This window comes from Scylla paramamosain, chromosome 42 (assembly GCF_035594125.1).
Source record: "Scylla paramamosain isolate STU-SP2022 chromosome 42, ASM3559412v1, whole genome shotgun sequence".
In the NCBI taxonomy this organism is placed as follows: Eukaryota; Metazoa; Arthropoda; class Malacostraca; order Decapoda; family Portunidae; genus Scylla; species Scylla paramamosain.
Window position 1 is genome coordinate 8,409,385 of NC_087192.1, and position 21,345 is coordinate 8,430,729.

The 21,345-nt window shown below is 38.8% G+C and overlaps 1 protein-coding gene across 1 annotated transcript in view; it reads left to right on the top strand.

Moving 5' to 3' along the window:
• Window positions 1-16,388, top strand: part of LOC135093140 (dynein beta chain, ciliary-like) — a 53,820-nt gene extending 37,432 nt beyond the window's left edge. The window contains exons 44-72 of the mRNA XM_063992044.1: window positions 1,542-1,657; window positions 1,771-1,894; window positions 2,044-2,277; window positions 2,641-2,745; window positions 2,983-3,138; window positions 3,418-3,546; window positions 3,934-4,087; window positions 4,286-4,428; window positions 4,834-5,003; window positions 5,668-5,806; window positions 7,955-8,119; window positions 8,435-8,628; window positions 8,904-9,108; window positions 9,611-9,775; window positions 10,123-10,263; window positions 10,439-10,609; window positions 10,832-10,980; window positions 11,249-11,416; window positions 11,727-11,859; window positions 12,032-12,175; window positions 12,370-12,507; window positions 12,691-12,916; window positions 13,338-13,513; window positions 13,756-13,998; window positions 14,247-14,429; window positions 14,707-14,880; window positions 15,180-15,328; window positions 15,455-15,587; window positions 15,901-16,388. Of these exons, the coding sequence (XP_063848114.1) occupies window positions 1,542-1,657; window positions 1,771-1,894; window positions 2,044-2,277; window positions 2,641-2,745; window positions 2,983-3,138; window positions 3,418-3,546; window positions 3,934-4,087; window positions 4,286-4,428; window positions 4,834-5,003; window positions 5,668-5,806; window positions 7,955-8,119; window positions 8,435-8,628; window positions 8,904-9,108; window positions 9,611-9,775; window positions 10,123-10,263; window positions 10,439-10,609; window positions 10,832-10,980; window positions 11,249-11,416; window positions 11,727-11,859; window positions 12,032-12,175; window positions 12,370-12,507; window positions 12,691-12,916; window positions 13,338-13,513; window positions 13,756-13,998; window positions 14,247-14,429; window positions 14,707-14,880; window positions 15,180-15,328; window positions 15,455-15,587; window positions 15,901-16,062 (4,689 nt within the window). The 3' untranslated portion in view covers window positions 16,063-16,388. The remainder of the gene's footprint in view (window positions 1-1,541; window positions 1,658-1,770; window positions 1,895-2,043; window positions 2,278-2,640; window positions 2,746-2,982; window positions 3,139-3,417; window positions 3,547-3,933; window positions 4,088-4,285; window positions 4,429-4,833; window positions 5,004-5,667; window positions 5,807-7,954; window positions 8,120-8,434; window positions 8,629-8,903; window positions 9,109-9,610; window positions 9,776-10,122; window positions 10,264-10,438; window positions 10,610-10,831; window positions 10,981-11,248; window positions 11,417-11,726; window positions 11,860-12,031; window positions 12,176-12,369; window positions 12,508-12,690; window positions 12,917-13,337; window positions 13,514-13,755; window positions 13,999-14,246; window positions 14,430-14,706; window positions 14,881-15,179; window positions 15,329-15,454; window positions 15,588-15,900) is intronic.
• The last annotated feature ends 4,957 nt before the right edge of the window (window positions 16,389-21,345 follow it).

Consider the following 21,345-nt stretch of genomic DNA (forward strand, 5'->3'; position numbering starts at 1 on the left):
CTTTTGTCTGCCTTGTCTTGTCATCATATTATAGATAAAACACCCCAGAGAGGTGATCTCTGTGATTAACGGTGATGTGCTTTTCTGCCCTGCGACTTTTGGTGATCAGCGGGAGTACAAGGACGTTTGGATGGTATGTATCTCATCGCCTCTTCGCCTGCTCATCACAGGTCGTCGACTCCATTTCTCATTCTGCGCCTCCTTTTTTTGTGTAGAAAACTTGAATTTTTATAGTACTGACAAATTTTGTAAGGAGATTTTCCTGGCTGTTAGTGCCAGCTCCCATCGTGTCAGTACGTAGGGCAGAACACGCCAGTCTTACATTGGGCCACCAGCACTTAGGACACCTTTGTGTCCCTCACATTGATGGAGGCAGCTCCCAGACAGCCATGTAGGTGAGGTGTGATGCACACACACACACACACACACACACACACACACACACACACACACACTGGAATGATTTGAAGGAACAGGTAGTTTTGGCAAGCAGTGCACACATGTTTAAAGAGAAACTGGATGAATATGGTTATGGAGACAGGACAAAATGAGCTTTGGCTTGTGCCATGTACAATACAACTAGGTAAATACACACACACACACACACACACACACACACACACACACACACACACACACACACATGCTATGCAGTATTTATTTTATATTGGCTGTCTGGAGGCCAACTCTGTGGTGTTTAGAGTAGCCTGGACTCCCCACCATGGCCTTGACTATTCCACTCAGTAGTCCTAAAGACCACTGTAGCCCTGAGCTATTCTACCACAATAGCTAAGACCCGTCCACCTTCCTCTTTTGCGGTCATGTGCAGCAGAAAGCCTTTTTTTTTGTGTAGCTTAGCAATGTTTGCATTTTAAGTAGCCTGAACACAGGGCAGTGACAGAGGGTGTTTACAGCAGGTTTGACCAGTACCTTACATCACTCTTGTACTTTCTAGTCTGCAGCCCTTTTCTTGTTATTTATATATTCCACATGGCAGCCAAGGCCAACCTAAATATTCACTGTCATTCATAATTTCAGTCAATGTAATTTGTTGCATCCCCTGTCCTGTACTGCTGCATGACATCTTTTGTTTTAATGATAAAAAATTTAAATAGTTTCCAAGGAAGGTATGTCTACCAAAGTTTTAACATTTACAGTAGTATTGAAAATATTATTGCCTTTCTTTACTGTCAAGGGAAATTTATTTCAGATGTATACACTTGACAGGTAACAGTGCCTTAGTAAGTGGAGCACAGATCCTTTTATAAGATTGTTTGTTTATATGCAACCTGAATATAAATAATTTATATAATTTTGTGAAAACAACAAATGCATGGTTTGTCTGTGGACTAAGATTCATACAATGGGTTCAGACAAATAGTGAATGACTGTTGTATTTTTTTCTGTATAATACATTTGTCTTTTATCTGTATGTCGATATCTTATTTGGGCTGATTATCTGTGATGTAATGATATGTATACTGTGCCTTCATACACTACATTTCCCAATGTACTGTACCTGCATTCACTCACCAACTCAGGTTAAGAGCACTGGACAGCAGGACACACGGGATAACTGCTGGAGGTTCTTCATTGATCGCGTCAGAAAGAATCTCAAAATGGTGTTGTGTTTCTCTCCTGTGGGTTCAACTCTCAGGTATGATGCATAAGATGACTCTCTAATATGCTGTGAAAGTAAAATTTACTTCATGAAACTGAATTAAACAAATCTTTTTTTTTCTTTTCTTCTTCTTCTAATGTGATGAGCAGAGTGAGAGCCCGGCAGTTTCCAGCAATCATTAGCTGCACCACAATTGATTGGTTCCATGAGTGGCCACAGGAGGCTTTGGTGTCAGTTTCTGAAACCTTCCTGGCTGGCATTGAGTACCTACCAGTAGGTGATAAATAGCAGTTCTGCTCTCACATTGTTACTGCAGCTTGCTTGCAGTTACTGATTCAAATAATGTACTTACTGTTATATTGTGTTGCTGTCTCTAGTCAAGAATGATTTTGCATGTACATACACTGGTTCTTCCTCTGTAGGAAGGTCTACGAGAGTCTGTGTCGAAGTTCATGGCCCACGTCCATGGCTCAGTGAATGAGATGAGCCGCATTTATCTCACCAATGACCGACGTTACAACTACACAACACCCAAAACATTTTTGGGCTTCATCTCTCTGTACTCCAGTCTTCTTACCACAAAGCACAAAGACCTTCAGGGTAAAATTGAACGCCTCATGAATGGCTTAGAGAAACTGAGAACTACTTCAGCTCAAGTAAGTTATGTTTTAGTTTAGTTTAGTGGTATGTATAATTTTATAGACAGCTTCCTTTGCTCTGTACCAATCAGTGAGTATAGGAGGCCTGGACTGGAGCCACTGGGATTGTGTTGTTTCTGTCCCATTCAAATTCCTTGATTAGATATCACTCACAATACTGTGCTTTCTTAAGACATGTAGTTCAGCTGTCATTCACCTTCACTCTTCATATATTGGGTATAACGCACTGTTATTGGCAATAAAAATTTTTTTTTAGCTAATCAATAGGTATTTTGCTTACTGTCTGTTGTGCTAAGTCTGTTTCCTAGTGATTCTTAGGGTTATGTATATTTTGAATACAGCCATATTCATCATTCATAGGTTGATGACCTGAAAGCCAAGTTGGCAACTCAGGAGGTTGAGCTACAGAAGAAAAATGAGGCAGCTGACAAACTCATTCGTATAGTTGAAGCTGAGACGGCAAAGGTAAGGAAATGTGATTACAAGTGACATATCACTTATCATATTCCACTGTGCAGAAAACTTGATAAAAGTGAAGGGAAAGTAGTACAGTAAAATAGTGATTCACATGCAACTTTCAGTAATAGGTGAGTAGCTACAGTATGATACCTAACAAAAATATTTTCTCTGTATCTAGATTTTTATGCAACTGCTAGTTGTTTTGAGTAATATGTAGTCTAATATTATACAATGCTGAAACAGGTCTCCAAGGAGAATGAAGTGGCTAATGAGGAAAAACGCAGAGTAGCTATTATTGAAGCTGAGGTGGCAAAGCGGAGGAAGGAATGTGAGGAAGATTTGGTGAAGGCTGAGCCAGCACTGGAAGCAGCAAAGGAAGCCCTCAACACACTGAACAAGGTCTGATTCTCATTTTGGTGTTTGTAAGCTGGCTGAATTATTGAGCAAAAGAAGAATGCATGTTTTTTTTTTTATGTTGGCTTAATTGGTGTCAGAAATGTATGAATTATCAAATTAATTTGTGTCATTACCTCAAAAAGATGCTGCAAAAGCTTTCAAACTGATTTTGAAGGAAGACAATGTATGATTACTGTAAATGCAGAGGATGTGAATAATACTTCTTACATAGCTTTCTTAATTCTTAAACTTCAATCTATATTTTGTACCTTGTCCTCTTAGGCAAATCTGACTGAGCTGAAGTCATTTGGGTCACCTCCATCAGGAGTGTCAAGTGTCACGGCTGCTGTCATGGTCCTTCTTGCTCCAAATGGCAAGATTCCTAAAGACCGGTCATGGAAAGCTGCCAAGGTGAGTTTCTGTATACCAATCTCGCTCTTCTCAGTAGCAACAATTACTGGTTGTTGGTTCCTTAAACAATGAATTCCTTAATGTCAGGTGTCTGGCATGGTGATGAATGATCATATTTCAAGATATTGCCATAAAAACCAAGTCTCCTTATACAAAATCTCATCTGTATTGAACATAGTTTCATACAGGATCTGCACACACATTCTGAGATACTTATTTGAGTCACCTATATTACCTTGGAGATGTCTGTCAAGTGCCACTGGGAATTGCAGGGCAGAGTGCTGCATAGGATGGGACATTGAGTGTGACCAAGATCATTTATGAATACTATGGTATTTGGTGTTATCTTATTTTGTGATAATTGACAAAGGAATCATATTTGTACAGATGGTGATGGCTAAAGTAGACCAGTTCCTTGATCAGCTGATTAATTATAACAAAGAAGACATCCATCCTGACATCATTAAGGCAATTCAGCCGTATCTAGAAAATCCAGAATTCAATCCAGACTTTATCAGATCCAAGTCCGTTGCAGCTGCAGGTAAGGATGAAGTAAAACAATGTACTGTGAAATTTGTTATTTTTTTAAACTTGATGCTGACATTCAGTGTGAAATCCTGAGGTCTTGTATGCATCTTTATTACAATTCAGCTTTGAGCTTTGAAACTGAAGACTTCAATGTATTTAAGCTTTCTAGATCCATGTGCTTGAGGAAGATACATGGTACTGTAATTTTCAGGTTTGTGTTCATGGGTTATAAACATAATCAGGTTCTATGAGGTGTACTGCGATGTGGAACCTAAGCGGAGAGCCCTTGAAGAGGCAAATGCAGAACTTGCTGCTGCACAAACGCGCCTCACTTCAATCACCTCAAAGATCAAGGTAAGAATAAAACTATGTATAAATGTTGCAGATCACCATTATGTGAGGTATGAGCTAATCTTATTTATGATAAAGTCTACGTCCAAATATTATTACTTCCTGTAGCATGGAATTGCATGAAATTACTAGGTTTTGTTTAATCCATTTTAGTATCATTGTTCACTTATTTATTGTTAGCCTCTTATTTCTGCCAGACTACAAGATTGCAGATCTTTAAGCTAACTACTAATCTATTCTCTGCCATTCAAACAGAAGCTTCATCACAGAAGGTCAGTCAGAATAGTAATGTCTGTCAAATGAGGGACTTGAACCAAAGATGTCTTGGCTGTGACCTATGTCCAGAAAGCACTGCATTGTACCATAACATTAAGAAAACATCAGTTATTGTTAACACCTGTATTTCAGAGTCTGGAGGAACAACTAGGTCACTTAAGAGCTGAGTTTGATAAAGCAACAGCAGAAAAGATGAGGTGTGAGAAGGAAGCAAACAGCACAGCTCACACCATTGCTCTCGCTAACCGTCTTGTGGGCGGCCTGTCATCCGAGAAGATCAGGTGGTCAGAGGCTGTGTCACAGTAAGTATTTTTTTCCATTTAGTACTCATGATATCCACATTCAGTGTTCAGTGTTCTGAGTACTGACAGTAGCATGGTGGTGTGATGGTTAACAAGCTCAGCTCACATCTTTGGTTGGATGGAGACAGGGCTTGTCTTTTTTCATGCTGTGACATCTTTCCTCTTGCATAGCAGGAATGGAAGGCCAGCAATCCTGCCCATATGCATTTACATGTGATCCTATAGGAGCAGATCAGTGGTAATTTCCTCATCTAGGTATGTATTTACCTAATTGTATTGTACAGGGTAGAAGCAGAGCTCATTTTTTCCTGTCTCCATATCACTATTTATCCAGTTTCTCCTTAAAAATGTGTACACTGTTTGCCACAACCACCTCTTCCTTCAAGTCATTCTAGATTTTAATAGTTTGATATGGAAAGCTCTGTCTCTTGATGTCACTCAAACATCCACTCTTCTTTATTTTCTTCCCTTGTGTGTGTGTGTGTGTGTGTGTGTGTGTGTGTGTGTGTGTGAGAGAGAGAGAGAGAGAGAGAGAGAGAGACCATGTGTGACCATGCTTGACTCTCCCACCCATCCCCTGAAGGTTCATTGTCTATTGTCTTTTCATCATTGGCTTTAAAAGGTAAACTTTTCTATCTCTAAATATAGTGTTTCTTTTCCCCAGCATGCACACTTCAGAGAAAACTTTGCCTGGAGATATTCTGTTGGTCTCAGCCTTCATATCATATGTTGGGTGCTTCACCAAACACTACCGTCGTGACTTAATGGAGAAAATGTGGTTACCTCTCCTGCAGAAGCTTAACGTAAGTAATGTGTCTATTCCTATTGTGTGACTTTTCTGCAAGATTAACGTTTTTTTATGTATATCATTAATGCCAGTCTTCTTACTCCTTTTGTCTTTATTCCCGTCATTGGCGACTCCATATCTCGTTACCACCATGACCTGTGGCCCTGGGGGATGACGTCACCTGCAGACTAAGAACGTGAGAAATTTAATGGGTTTGATTTCAGGCACAAGTTAACTGGCCTCGCTAACTTGTCTGCCTTCATCTTGCACGCTGTTGTATTTATCTTCCATCATCTTGCAGTCAGCTAATGATGATGTCTATCTAGAACTCCACATGTTTTCTGATCTCCAAATGCAGACCAGCCTGCCTATATGTTTCCTCGTGTTCCTGTAGAAGTGCAACGTTTGATCACTTTTCTCTCCCTTGTATGGGTGTGTGTATGTTTGTGTATTTACCTAGTTGTATCTACCTAGTTGTGGTTTATGGGAGGGGAGTAATCTCATAGTATCCCGTCTCTATATCTATCCAGTTTGGTCTTTAAAGCATGGACAGTTTTGGCATTGACAATGTCTTCACTGAGTTCATTCCATTTGTTCACACTTCTGTGAGGAAAACTATACTTCTTGATGTCTCTTCTACAGCTAACTTTCTTCAATTTCTTACTATGTTCCCTTGTACTCTGTGTGTCTAAATTTATAAAACATTCTTTTATCCACATTTTCCATACCATTTATCATTCTATAGATGTTTATTAAATTCCCTCTCTGTCTTCTATTTTCAAGGGTAGGAATTTCCAACATTCTTAATCTCTCTTCATAGGTCGACTTAACTCCGGAACCATCTCAGTGACTGCTCCTTGTACTTTTTCCAATTTTATAATAATCCTCTTTGTATGAGGAGACCACACCACTGCCACATATTCCAGTCTTGGTTTTATCTTGGAAATCAACAACTTTTTTATCATTCCTTCATCCAAATATGAGAATGCCATTCTTACTCTTTTCAAGAAATTCATCATCTCTCCAGTAATTTTATCAGTGTGTCTGTCCAGGGTCAAATTTCCAGTAACTGTTACTCCTAAATCCATTTCTTCTTTTGATTTCTTTAATTTCACACCATGTCTGTGTGCAGGTGTGTGTGTATATATCTGTGTGTGTGAGTTTGTGTGTGTATGCAGTGCTTTAACTTCTAGAGCACCCTGTTCTCTAGAGAAGTTTCAGTCCTCAATGTACTATATTGTTTAAATAATACTACTTATATACTCTTCTTTATATCATCATCTTTGATGCCTTGCTTATTTTTGAGGAGTTTTCCTCCCTCCCCAAAAATGATTTTGACAAAACTGCTCCCAGCATATCTAATGCAATATCTTATTTCTGTCCCTTACTCATTCTGTTTCATAATGTCACTCTTTTCTCTTTTCTGAAGGCTCTCTCTTTCATTTGTATGTACACTAAAAAGACACCTCCTTCAGACTTACGCTTACATCTACACTTTGCGCATATCTTCGTGCTGATTCTGGATATTCCTATTTATCCATTTTGAGAAATCATGTATGTATTCACTTGTATGTGTATCATATAAATGTAAATAACATTTCTGTAGTACTGTAAATTACTGTAGCTTAGCTGTAGTGTATAGCATTTTCTACCGCTGACAGGAATGTTTTCTTCTACAGTAGGGTTATGCCATTTCTTAACTCTGTTGTACAAATTTCAGGCTCTACTCTGCCTCTGAAGTGCACCCTACATTCTCTATTTTCTTCCAGTAGTGTATCAAATGGCAGTCTTTATCTTCTTGCTTGACAGACTGTGAAAATGTATATGTGCAATGCAGTACACACAAAGGTGTTCAAAATGTGAAATTATATTGTGATGTGTATATCTGGTAATTGAATTATGTGTGTTCATTTACATTTGCCTTGCTGTTCCAGTTGTAAACAATGTGTGTGTGTGTGTGTGTGTGTGTGTTTGTGTGTTAAAAAAATGTGAACAGGAGAGGCACTCATTGGATGTTGACTTATAGGTCAGAAAAAAAAAAGAGCATTAGCAAGATAAAGTTTTACCAAAAGAAAAAAAATATAAAAGAAGTTAATTTATGCCAAAATATAGGAGAAACAGCAACATGAGAACTGATTACTAAAATGGTTACTTTTTTACACAGCCAATCATCCCCATCACCCATAACTTGGATCCCATCAAGCTTCTGACTGATGATGCCACCATTGCTGTGTGGAACAATGAAGGGCTCCCGTCAGATGGAATGTCAACAGAGAATGCCATCATCCTCACCAACTCTGACCGCTGGCCACTCATCATCGACCCACAGGTGTGTACTGTGATCAGGGAGTGTGTTGAGGGTGGCCAGTTATTAATAAGTGATCCAGTGAAGATTACAGTGATAGATAATGAATTTTGCTTCTCTTGTTGCTGCTGTTTTTGCTGGTACTGTTTTACTTTTAAAATTACTACTATTACTACTACTACTGCTATTACTACTACTACTACTACTACTACTACTACTACTACTACTACTACTACTACTACTACACCTGATTTCATGTACCCTACTTTTCTTTATGATTCAGCAGAAGTAAAAATGGGAATGAACATCATGAACTCACTTGCCAATCTCCCATTACAGCTTCAAGGCATCAAATGGATTAAAGCCAAATACGGAGAGCAGTTGGTGGTTGTGAGGCTTGACCAGAAGAACTGTTTGGACACCCTTGAGCTGGCTATTACTAGAGGCAATACTGTTCTCATTGAAAACCTGCCTGAGAACCTGGACCCAGTACTTGATCCTTTGATTGGAAAGAATCTCATCAAGAGAGGAAGGTATGAATGAATTTATGTGTTAATAGCATTTCTAAAATTTCATCCTTTGTAATGATGTTTTTACAGAAGTTTGTGTATAGCAGATATTCATTTCACCCACACTTGCTGCAGTATATATTAAATTTGCTGCTGTACGTGATTCAGTTCTTAACAATAAAAAGTTTCCGTCTTTATAGCTCAGTAATGATAATCTTTCTAATGTTCTTTGCTGTCACCTTCTAGAAGTGCAATAGACTATGTACTTTCTTATCACAACATATCTCATCCATTCACAGGGCTCTCAAAATTGGAGACCGGGAAATTGAATTCAATGATTCGTTCCAACTAATACTTCACACTAAACTTGCAAATCCTCATTACAAGCCGGAGTTGCAGGCTCAGTGCACGCTCATCAACTTCACAGTGACAAGAGATGGTCTGGAAGATCAACTCCTTGCTGAAGTGGTGAAGGCTGAAAGACCTGACCTTGAGGAACTGAAGGTCAGGTATAGATATTTATAGATTTATAGATTGGTATAGATATTTAGAGATATTTTTGACAGCAGTGTAGAACAGCTTGTGTGTGTGTGTGTGTGTGTGTGTGTGTGTGTGTGTGTGCCTAGATTTGCTCATCTAACTGTAGTATACATGGCTTGAGCTTTAACTGTATTATCTTATCTCTGTATCAATATTCATCCATTTTTTTCTTTAATTGATGTATACTTCTTGTCTCCATCTTTTTTTTTCTAGTCTATTTCAGGCATTCTATATTCAGGTATTCCATAGGGACTGTACTTTTTTTTTAATGTCATTCATACATCTTCCCATCCTCAGCTTTTCCTTGTCTCTTCTCAAATATCCAGCCTTTCTTTGTCCCTGCAATAAGAGATCAATTTTATTTATTTATATTTTCAGTCTATACATTGACTTAAATGTGTGGTGCTTTGTGGTCATGTACATGAGATTTCTAATTGACAATGATCATTTCTTCTTTTATCAACAGTATAACTTAACAAAGCAACAAAATGACTTCAAAATACAGTTGAAGCATTTGGAGGATGACCTCTTGAGTCGTTTGTCTTCTGCTGGAGGCAATTTTTTGGGAGATACTGCACTGGTGGAAAATCTGGAGCATACAAAGGCCACAGCACAGGAGATCCAAGAGAAGGTCAGTTATTGAAAGTAAAACAGGTACAATGCTTTATGTTGAACTTGGTAAAATGAAAGCTTTTAATAACCTTAATAACCAAAAGACTTAAAAAAGGTTGATTGAAGGTGCCAGTCTCAAAAGAGTATAGATGAAGGAGGATTATTCAAAATTTGAAAAGCATTTTGAGACCTTTTTGACACAGTTGAAGTCAAAGGTAGGAGGAAATACAGAAGCAGGCAGAGAATTCCAGAATTCACTGATAAAAAGAATGGAATGAAAGATTGGGAATACTGGTTAACTCTTATTGAATTGTGTGTGTGTGTGTGTGTGTGTGTGTGTGTGTGTGTGTGTGTGTAATTATGCAGGTGGCTGAGGCAAGGGTGACCAGCCAGCAAATTGATGAAGCCAGGGAGTTGTACAGACCTGCAGCAGCCAGAGCCTCTCTTCTGTACTTCATTCTTAATGATCTCCACAAGATAAACCCTATATACCAGTTCTCACTAAAGGTTCGTGTCACATTTACATGTTCCCCATTTGAATTATTGTGACAGTTGGAGTAAAAAGCAATTGTATCCTATTTACTTTGATGTTCATAATCCCTGTTTGAATTATGATAGTGTGAACATAAAGCCATCACATCTCATTTACCTTTATGTTTTGATCACTGTTGTACATTTGCAGGCCTTCAGAGTCGTGTTCCACAAGGCTATAGAACGTTCAGAAGCTAACGAAGATGTGAAAATCAGGGTGTCGTCACTTATTGATACCATTACTCACAGTGTGTTCCTGTACACCACAAGAGGCCTGTTTGAAAAAGACAAGCTTATTTTTGCAGCACAAATGACTTTCCAGGTTCGTGGGAATGTAACTAATAAAACTCATTCCTCTGATCTGATTTACTCAATTTACTTCTTGGAACTCTCACATGGTTGACTGTGGCTGAAGAGTTTTCAGTTATAGGTCTATTTGTATCATGTTTCCAGAACTTGGCTGTCAGTACTGTGTAATAACTGCCAAGAAAAACTTTCCAAGACAGTAGTTCTACAGACAATAAACCAATGTTGTTGTCACCAGGTTCTTGCATCACAAGGCCAGGTTGGGGTAGCAGAGCTGGATCTCTTGTTACGGTTTCCCATCCAACCCAATGTGGTTTCCCCAATTGACTTCCTCACCAACAACAGCTGGGGTGCCATTCGTTCTCTTTCACAAGTTGATGAATTCAGGTATAGTAGCATGAACTTTGTATGTTTCATTAATAAAATAAGTGTGTAACATTTTCTTAGGGGGAAGTAAAGCCTGAAGGGTGTATTTTATGAAGTCTGAAAGGTTCATTATGAAGAATGTAGAGTTTATCATATTACATGCGCTTGATATTTTCTAGGAGTTTGGATTGTGATATAAAAAACAGTGTGAGTTTAGTATATGAAATCTGAAAGGTTTATTATGAAAAATGTAGAGTTTATCATATTACATACTCTTGATATTTTTAAGGAACTTGGATCGTGACATAGAAAACAGTGTGAAAAGGTGGAGGATGTTCTGTGAATGTGAGGCACCAGAGAGGGAGAAGCTGCCTGGAGAGTGGAAGGGTCGCTCTGATGTGCAGCGACTCATCATCATGAGAGCCTTGAGACCTGACCGCATGACTCACGCCATGCAGTAAGTCCAGAACATCAGAACATAAGAGAATAAGGGAAGCTGCAAGAAGCCATCAGGCCTACATGTGGCAGTCCCTGTTTAGAAAGAAGGCAGCATATGAAAACTAATTATGTAGTTATTTGCCCAACACTAAATTTGGTAGAAAGTTACTCAAATTCATTACTTCATATGCATTCAGCCACCATTGAGACTAAATACACTTTCTCTCATGGTAATGCATGAACAGTGAAAAAAACTTGAATTTTATAGCAGCTGATGTGTTTCTAATTTCTCTTACAAAGCTGATATAATAACTTGCATTCTATTCCAGAACTTTCATTGAGGAACGAATGGGGAAGAAATATGTGGAAGGGGAAAACATAGATTTCTCACAGAGTTATGAGGAGTCAGGACCGTCCACACCAATATTCTTCATTCTTTCTCCTGGTGTTAATCCACTTAAAGTAGGTCTTTGTTTGTGCAGATGTATAACTTCAAGAAGTAAAGTGAGAGCAAGATAAAGTTAGAAATTCTGTAAGATATGCTCCTCTGTATCTATTGAGACAAATTCCAGCAATATTGATACAAACCTATTTGATTTTTACAATACTCACTGTCTTTATTACTTTGTTTCAGGAAGTGGAGCAACTTGGCCAGCGTCTGGGTTACACATGTGACAATGGGAAGCTCCACAATGTTTCCCTTGGTCAAGGGCAGGAGAAGGTAGCAGAGGAAGCCTTGAAGGTTGCTGCAAAAGAAGGTCACTGGGTTATTCTACAGGTTAGTGTTGAGTGACCTTTCTCAAGCTTCATTGTTTATAAGTTTGGATTAAAACTCACTGATGTTGATAACCTTGTATTTTTGTGCTTATTTTTCATCTTTTTTGTGAGTGCCAGTCCCTGTTAGTGTACCAGTATGACCACAATATCCACTTTTACCCAAGGCTCTAATTGTAAAAATTCTGTGTGTTGAAGAACATTCACTTGGTGCGCCAGTGGTTGCCTCGCCTTGAAAAGAAGCTTGAGGCGTATTCTGATGCTGCTCACTCGGATTACCGTGTATTTATGAGTGCTGAGCCCGCCAATCGGCCTGAGAACCACATTCTGCCCCAGGTGATTCTACAGAAATAAAAGACCATATTTGTAACTAGAAATGATATACTGTCCAAGTTGATATTACTTTTAGGAAAAATAACCTATAATTCTAATAGGTCAGGCTACATTTTCTTGTATATATTATTTAGGAACTATGGAAAATGTTCAGTGCAAACCAAATTCAAATTGTTTTTTCATCAGGGAATACTTGAATCAGCCATCAAGATAACGAATGAGCCCCCAAGAGGAATGCAGGCCAATCTCCACAAGGCACTCCAGAACTTCACACAGGAGACTTTGGAGATGTGTTCCAAGGAGGCAGAGTTTAAATCCATACTCTTCTCCCTCTGCTACTTCCATGCCTGTGTGGCTGAAAGGAGGAAATTTGGAGCTCAGGGTTGGAACAGACCTTACCCTTTCAACACAGGTCAGTATGATATCTTGTTGTGTGGTAGGTTTGTTAAGCAGTTGAGATGCTGATTTGTCAAAGGTTGGTATGTACTGCTTCCATTCTTCACTTCATTGCTGTGCTCTCCTGCTCTTCCTGACCATCTCTGTACACAGGAGATCTACTGCTCCCATTCTTCACTTCATTGCTGTGCTCTCCTGCTCTTCCTGACCATCTCTGTACTCAGGAGATCTACTGCTCCCATTCTTCACTTCATTGCTGTGTTCTTCTGATCTTCCTGACCATCTCTGTACACAGGAGACCTACTGCTCCCATTCTTCACTTCATTGCTGTGTTCTTCTGATCTTCCTGACCATCTCTGTACACAGGAGACCTACTGCTCCCATTCTTCACTTCATTGCTGTGTTCTCCTGATCTTCCTGACCATCTCTGTACACAGGAGACCTCACCATCAGTGTGAACGTGCTGTACAACTACCTGGAGGCCAATAGCAAAGTGCCGTGGGAGGATCTACGTTACCTGTTTGGTGAGATCATGTATGGCGGACACATAACAGATGACTGGGACAGAGTGCTCTGCCGAACCTATCTGGAGGAATTTCTTCATCCTGATCAGGTCTGTGTCTTAAAAGATCCACATGTTTCTTTCTAAGTTAACTATCTGGTTGTGACAATGGCATTCTTTAAACTCAACTAAGGCCACTCATAAGGGATATGGATGGAGTCATTTTTGCATAATCTTGAATTCAAGATTTGTTTTAAAATATCAAAATAGCAATGGTCTTATTGTCTGAAATTGTCTGAAATATTCACTGAGTAATACATGATGTGTTACTTAAAGACTTATTTCAATTTCAGCTTGATGGTGAACTGTATTTGGCACCAAGCTTCCCATGCCCTCCAAACCTTGATTACTCTGGGTACCACAGCTACATAGACACATATCTTCCTAGTGAGTCACCACACCTTTATGGACTTCACCCTAATGCAGAGATTGGATTTCTCACCATGACATCTGAACACCTCTTCAAGACAGTGTTTGAGCTCCAGCCACGGGACATGGGGAACTCAGGGGGAGTTGTCATCACAAGGGAGGACAAGGTATGCCAGAGCTATCAGCCAGTAATGCATATACTGTCTCTATGTAGGTATCATGTGTAAGTATTAAGGTAGAAGGGTGTGCTTTATTCTCTCTGTCTGTCTCTTCATGTGGTTAGTTTAGAAACTGTAAACTTGTCACATATATGTACATAATGGAGTGTATAAAATTACTGTATCACTATATTTGCAATGATGTATTTTATAATTTGTGATGGAGTAGAGAGTATAGTAAGGAATACTTATGGTAGGTGAAGCAGACACTGGATGAAATTCTTGAGAAGCTGCCAGAGGAGTTCAACATGACAGACATTACTGGCAAAGTGGAGGAACGAACACCGTATGTTGTGGTTGCCTTCCAAGAGTGTGAGCGTATGAACCTCCTCACCAGGTCAATAAGATCCTCCCTCAAGGAGCTGGATCTTGGGTTTAAGGTAATTGTCATTATAAAGAATGGGTCTTGCACTTCCAACAGGATGCCAGACTCAGGAGTGTGGTTCACTGTGAAGACATTTGTATGGGCTTAGGATGCTGAATTGTAGATAGGAGGTACAAAGAAACACTACACAGGACTCACTTGGTACAAGCTCATCACTATTTAGCTGTCATCAGTTAACTAGTGAAAGTCAGAATGAAAGATTCTCCTTCTTTCTTAGTCTTGTATCTCATGGACATTGACTTAATGTGTTCCTTTCATTTAATTTTCCTTAGGGAGAGCTGAAGATGACATCAGCAATGGAAGACCTGTGTGAATCTTTGTTCCTGGATCAAGTTCCGGATCCATGGACTGCCCGAGCATATGCCTCAACCCTCGGTCTGACCACCTGGTATGCCGACCTGCTGCTGAGAGTGAAGGAAATTGAGATATGGGTAACAGACTTCCAGGTCAGATCTTCTTTTGATGTTTCCTTCATATAGTGGCAGGACAGTCAAGGCCAACCAACATCCACTTGTGCCTTCATAACCATTATGACTTAGGTAGAAAAAAATGTTTTGTGCCTTGCCTGTCCAGTGAAAGGTTCAGTCCCTGGCCACTTCTAATGACTGGTGTTTAAATGCATTTAAGAATATTAACAGAAATTTTTTTAGCATGCACTGGAGTGATCTCTTTATTATATGTGTTGGAACTTTAAAGGAAAAATAATTGAGATCCAGCAACGGTCACCAAACTTTTGTTGTTGCAGGTGCCACCAGCTGTATGGCTGGCAGGGTTCTTCAATCCACAGAGTTTCTTGACAGCAATCATGCAGAGCACTGCTCGTAAGAGTGAGCTTCCCCTCGATCAGATGTGCCTCCAGTGTGATGTCACAAAGAAAAACAAAGAGGATTTCACGTAAGACTTTAAGGTTTTTGTTACATGGACTTTCCTCCATGTCTTTTAAGAATGTTTCATGCTTTGCAGTTATCATTGATTTGGAGGATGTACTGAGTCAGCCACTAAAATGAAAGCTTTCCCCAGGTCAGCACCACGAGAAGGAGCCTATGTGCACGGCCTCTTCCTGGAGGGCGCCTCGTGGGACAACGAAAACTCCATCCTCATTGACTCAAGGGTGAAGGAACTCCATCCCCTGATGCCTGTCATATTTATAAAGGTGCCTGCATCCATATCAAGTATCTTCTTTGTGCAATTTTAACTTCTTATGTTGCTTTAAATCTCATAATCAGGTCTTTCTTCCTGTCCACTTAAATATTGGCCATGTAAGTCTATTACCTAGTCTCCATACATATGCAGTATTTTTGTTGGATATCATCCTTAGTTACTGTAGATACCTGCTTTGCATCTTCCACATATTCTTTACTGGAGATATTTTCAATGATCTTATCATATTTTTTTTCTGAATTTTAATTAAAATTTGTGTTTCTCTTCCTTTCTCCATCTCACCAATTTTCTTCTTACTTCCTAAGGCCATTACACAAGACAAGGCAGAAAACAGAAACTTGTACAAGTGTCCTCTTTACAAAACCCGCCAGAGAGGACCAACCTACGTCTGGACCTTCAGCCTCAAGACCAAAGAGAAGCCTGCTAAGTGGATCCTGGCTGGTGTGGCTTTGCTCCTACAGGTGTAGAGGTATACAAGCAAGCATGTGTGTGTGTGTGTGTGTGTGTGTGTGTGTGTGAATAGAATGGATGATGAAAGCAAAGTATGTATATGTATGGAAGATTTGGTACATCTGTTAAAAATAAAGGAACAAATTGTGATGTGGTAGAAGCAGTGAGATGCAATGCCTTTAGAAAGTTAGGTCTTGTGGAGAGAATGGGAGAATGAAACAACAAAAAGGAGAGTACAAAATTGGAGTGAATGTTGTGTAATGGAAGAGGAAGATTCCAAACAGAATGTGTGTATATAAGAATGAATGAATAATAAAAAAAAAAAAAAAAAAAAAAAAAAAAATATATATATATATATATATATATATATATATATATATATATATATATATATATATATATATATATATATATATATATATATATATATATATATATATATATATATATATATATATATATATATATATATATATATATATATATCATGAAATAGATTATTATATAAAAAAACATGAAATATAATTAATAAAATATAGAAAGTTATGATGCATGTAAATATTTCGCGTTTAGTACGTATATATACGATTTAGTCTTTGAGCCATATTATAGCCTTCAGTTTTGTTTGTATATATAAAAATTGTCACTAACATTAATAAATAATATTTTGACAAGTGAGGAGTGAATGTTTTCATATACATACCTATCTTTTGGGCTCGTAGTTGTTATAAACTGAATGCTTATGTAGGAACTGAGATATTTGGAAATTATTTTGTTTTTTTGATGCCTATGTCAACATGCATATGATATCAAAGTAATTAAATTAAAGTGAAAGGTACAGTATTGGAGAAGGATAAATATTTTGGTTATAAATGTTTTTGGCGCGCAGACAGAGTCAGCTACACGTGACGGGTTGCCGCGTTCCTCCCCCCGAAAGAAAATAATCAAATAAAAAGGTAAGTTACTGTCTCCTTGGGAGTTACTTCTCAAATCTATAATCAATAAGAAACAAGAAATAGGAAACGAGACTTCAGAGTAATCGGAAAGGAAAACTAGGCCGTAAAATTCATAGTATTCTCTTTTTTTTTTTTTTTCTTTTTTTTTTAATGAGAACTGTGGGTGTTGTAGCCTGAGGCTCGAGACGCGGGGTTTGTTGCACATCCAACCGTTCTGCTGAACACACAATTCTTGTTTATTTATGGTATTGGTATTGTAAAGAAGTACTTATTTATTAAAAGAAAAAAAAAAAAAAAGCAGATATACTGTAAAAGAATAATCGAATCTATAAACTATAAAAAATCGAGAAATGGAAAACACTAACGTGCACCGAATATCAAGCCAAGGCATTGTCACTCTCCCCAACTGATGGCGTCACGGGCACAAACTTCCTTATGTCCGTAGCAAAAATAAATAAATAAATAAATAAATAAATAAATAGATAAATAAATAAACTACGCAATTCGCAATACTGATAAAAGTTGGACAGTTGGGAAGGATCATTTGAGGTATTAAAAAAGACATCATGTTAATGTATTATAGATGTGATAACATTTTCCTACCACGCTACCATACATAGTTAGATGACCAAGATGATAACAGAGAGAGAGAGAGAGAGAGAGAGAGAGAGAGAGAGAGAGAGAGAGAGAGAGAGAGAGAGAGAGAGATAGGCGTGTGCTGGAGATAGAGGGAGAGGAAAGCGAAGGGGAGATAATGAGAGGAAGAAGAGAACAGAGGAGACAGGAAGAGTAACGATATAAAGAATGGAAAAAGCGATGAAGAAAATATAAGATAGCGATATAATAAACAGAAATATAAAACAAAAGAAAAAAAAAGGAAAAAAATTGAATGAGAACACCAAGAGTAATAAATAATGAAATATAAAAAAAAAACATTGATTACAGAAACAAGGAAAAGAAAAGTTAGAAGAGATGAGAAGAGAAATAATGCAAGAAAAGACTAAGACAACTAAGAATTATAGTAAAAGAAAGACAAACAAGAAGAATAATGTTGTAAAAAATAAAAAAAAAGATCAAGTGAATGAGGAGACAAATGAAGAACACAGCGATAATAAATGTAGTGAAAAGACGATGATAAATGATGAGAGGGCAGAAAAACGAACGAAGAGGGAAAAAAAAGAAGAGAAAGAGGAGGAAGAGGGGAAAGAGCGAATAAGAAGAGAAAGAGGGAGGAAGATAAGAGAGAGAGGGAGTAGAAGGAAAGAATAATGAAGAAATAACGAAGAGGAAAGAGGAAGAGGAAGAAAGAATAGCAGTAGCGTGAATGAAGGGAGAGAAAGGAAGAAAACGACAGTGGAGAGAGATAACGAGCGAGGAAAGACCAAAGAAGAGGAGGAAGAAGAGGAATAACAGTGACGGGAAGGAATAGGATGAAATGATGATGAAGAGGTAACAGGGAGGAAAGAGAAAGTAGGAGGAAGAGAAGAGTGCAAGAACCGAGTCATGATCACGTCGAGCTGGGAGTCAGATCAGCTGGAGCCAGTCTGAATCACTGTCCACGCTCGGGTTTTTGCAGCAGTGTCTACCAGCGGCCTTCCCTCCGCGCCTCCCTCCTCCTCCGCCGTCCCTTTGATACAAGACGGGCAAAAATGAAAGGGATACATAAGCTCCTTCATCTCCCGTCCTCATTAGCTCATAAAATTCGCCTGGACCAAATTCACTGCGTTTGAACTTGACGAGAGCAGCCTACGTAATGCAGTGTGTGTGTGTGTGTGTGTGTGTGTGTGTGTGTGTGTGTGCCGCCCTCAGCCTGGCGTAGACATGTCTTCTTTGCATCATAGGTTAGTTATACTGAATTAGCATTTCAAATCTTTTACTTTTTTTTTTTTTGGACAGCAGTACGAGAGAACATCTTTTTTTTAGTCCTATTTCTTTTCCCCTTGTCTGGTCTTCGTAATGAATACAAAAAGCAAAAAAAAGTAATGCCAATCTGTCATTCTGCTTCCTCTAATTTCAGTATATGATTCATCTCCTTCATTCTTGCAGGTTCGAAACTTGATTCAGGACTCGGGAGCTTTGAATCACTCAAACTTTCAGCCTCCGAGAAGAGGAAGAGAAGACTTGCGGCCTCGTGGTGTCAAGTGCTTCGGGTGTATTTGTGTTTGTGTGACGCGCAGTGGCCGGGTAGTCTGCAGGAACAAGAGGGAAGGCAACAAAGGTCAGTTTTATATTTCTGTTTGATGGAAAAAGTAAGTTATGTTATTATTTCAAAGGTATTAAGCACGTGTAAAATGACCCTAATGCTTTGCGCTCTTAATACTTCCTCCCCCACTCCTCCTCCTCCCCCTCCTCCCTCTCTTCTTCCTCTTCCTCGCTTCCGTTTTATCTAGTCACTCCCTCCCGTCATTCTCACCCTCCTCTTCCTCCACCTTTCATTTTCCATTTCATGTTTCCTTCCCTTCGTTGTCATCCCCACCCTTCTCCCTTTTTTAATTTCCTCATTTCCTGCCTGCTGACATCTCTCTGTTATATATTTACATTTTATCTTCCACTGCTTCCCTCTTCCTTCTCCTCCTTCTTCCCCCCCTCCTCCTCCTCTAACACAGGTGAATGGAATTTAGACCAACAAACTATTACTATGAAAAGATTCTGGTGGGAGTTGTTGTTATTTGCGGTTTCATGACTAGTGATCGTTTAACAGGGATTACGGAAAACATCCATGAAAAAGCTGACTGATCATCCCTTGTGGCCTTTGAGAATAGGCTTCGTAACATAAGCGTCTCAGAATGATGGCCAAAGGTGGTACTTCGTGTTTGATCTAGTGTTTCTTGCTAGGGTCGAGTGTGGAGTGTTTGCCTCTGTGATCGAGTGTCAGGACAGTGTAAATCTGGCTAAAATCATGAAAAAGGTAATGAAACTCTAAGTAATTTCCATGAAAGTGTTTTTTTCTGAGAGGTAGGACGTTGAAATGCGAGTGTCAGTGTGTCTGTGTTGCGCCCGTAGAGTTGAAATAGTCTTGTTTGGGGAGGAGATCCATACTGAACCGGTAATCTCCTCCCCCTCCTCCCTCTCTTCTTCCTCTTCCTCGCTTCTGTTTTATTTAGTCACTCTCTCCCGTCATTCTCACCCTCCTCTTCCTCTTGGTAATCTCTCGGTACTCACAAATTGCTCACTCATTCCTTCACTCAGCCATCTAGTCGTTCATTTACTTGCTCACTCATTCATTCACGTACTAACTCATCCAGGCACCCACTTCACTGGCTATCTACCCTTCCACCGTTCCACTCTGTCACTGACTAACCAACTGACTGACTGACTGAGACACACACATGATGGTCTCGGGAACAAACACGTCTTACATAGCAACACTGTCCTTGATCTCCCCTTTAAGATTAGAGCGAAGGAGATGAGTTTTTTCCATGTTTTTTTGTTACTTTTTTCTTCTCTTAATGATGCGCCTGAGGAAGTTAACGCCTCACAAACACTGGCGTCCATAAAACCCTTGTCGAATTTACATAGCTCTAGCTGGTGAGAGTGATGTATTGTGTCATGAGGGGAAAGCTAGTTTGGATTTTTATTTATTATTATTATTGTTATTATTATTATTATTATTATTATTATTATTATTATTATTATTATTATTATTATTATTATTATTTTATATTCTCGTATGCATTGAGGTATTGGTGAAGGAGGTTCTTCCACTTGTTTTCCTCTCCTCCTCCTCCTCCTCCTCTTTTTTTTTTTTTTATCAGTTATTTGTCATTATTTTTTTTCTCGTTCATTTTTGCCATCTATTTTTATTCCATTTTTTGTTTTTGTTTTGCAGCGAGTTTTGTGTTTTATTGCCATTATTCATTTTGTTGTGCTTCTTCTTCTTCTTCTTCTTCTTTTTCTCTTGTTTCAATTTAGTATATTTTCTTATTTCTTTTATCTCATGCTGTTCTTTTACTCTCTCTCTCTCTCTCTCTCTCTCTCTCTCTCTCTCTCTCTCTCTCTCTCTCTCTCTCTCTCTCTCTCTCTCTCTCTCTCTCTCTCTCTCTCTCTCTCTCTCTCTCTCTCTCTCTCTCTCTTCTTTAAGGATAAATGATAAGGTGAAGGGAGGTGCTGATAAATAGGAGACTGAAGCTTATCCTACATTCACACACACACACACACACACAAAAAAAAAAAAATAAATAAATAAATAAAAAATAAAAAACCTTTCTTATTATAATACGAAACAGGCTCTGAGAGATGGAAGATAAGCAAAACGAGGGCATTGTGTTTATGTATATATATGTGTGTGTGTGTGTGTGTGTGTGAGTGTGTGTGTGTGTCGTGAGGTAATGGGAGGGCGGTCAT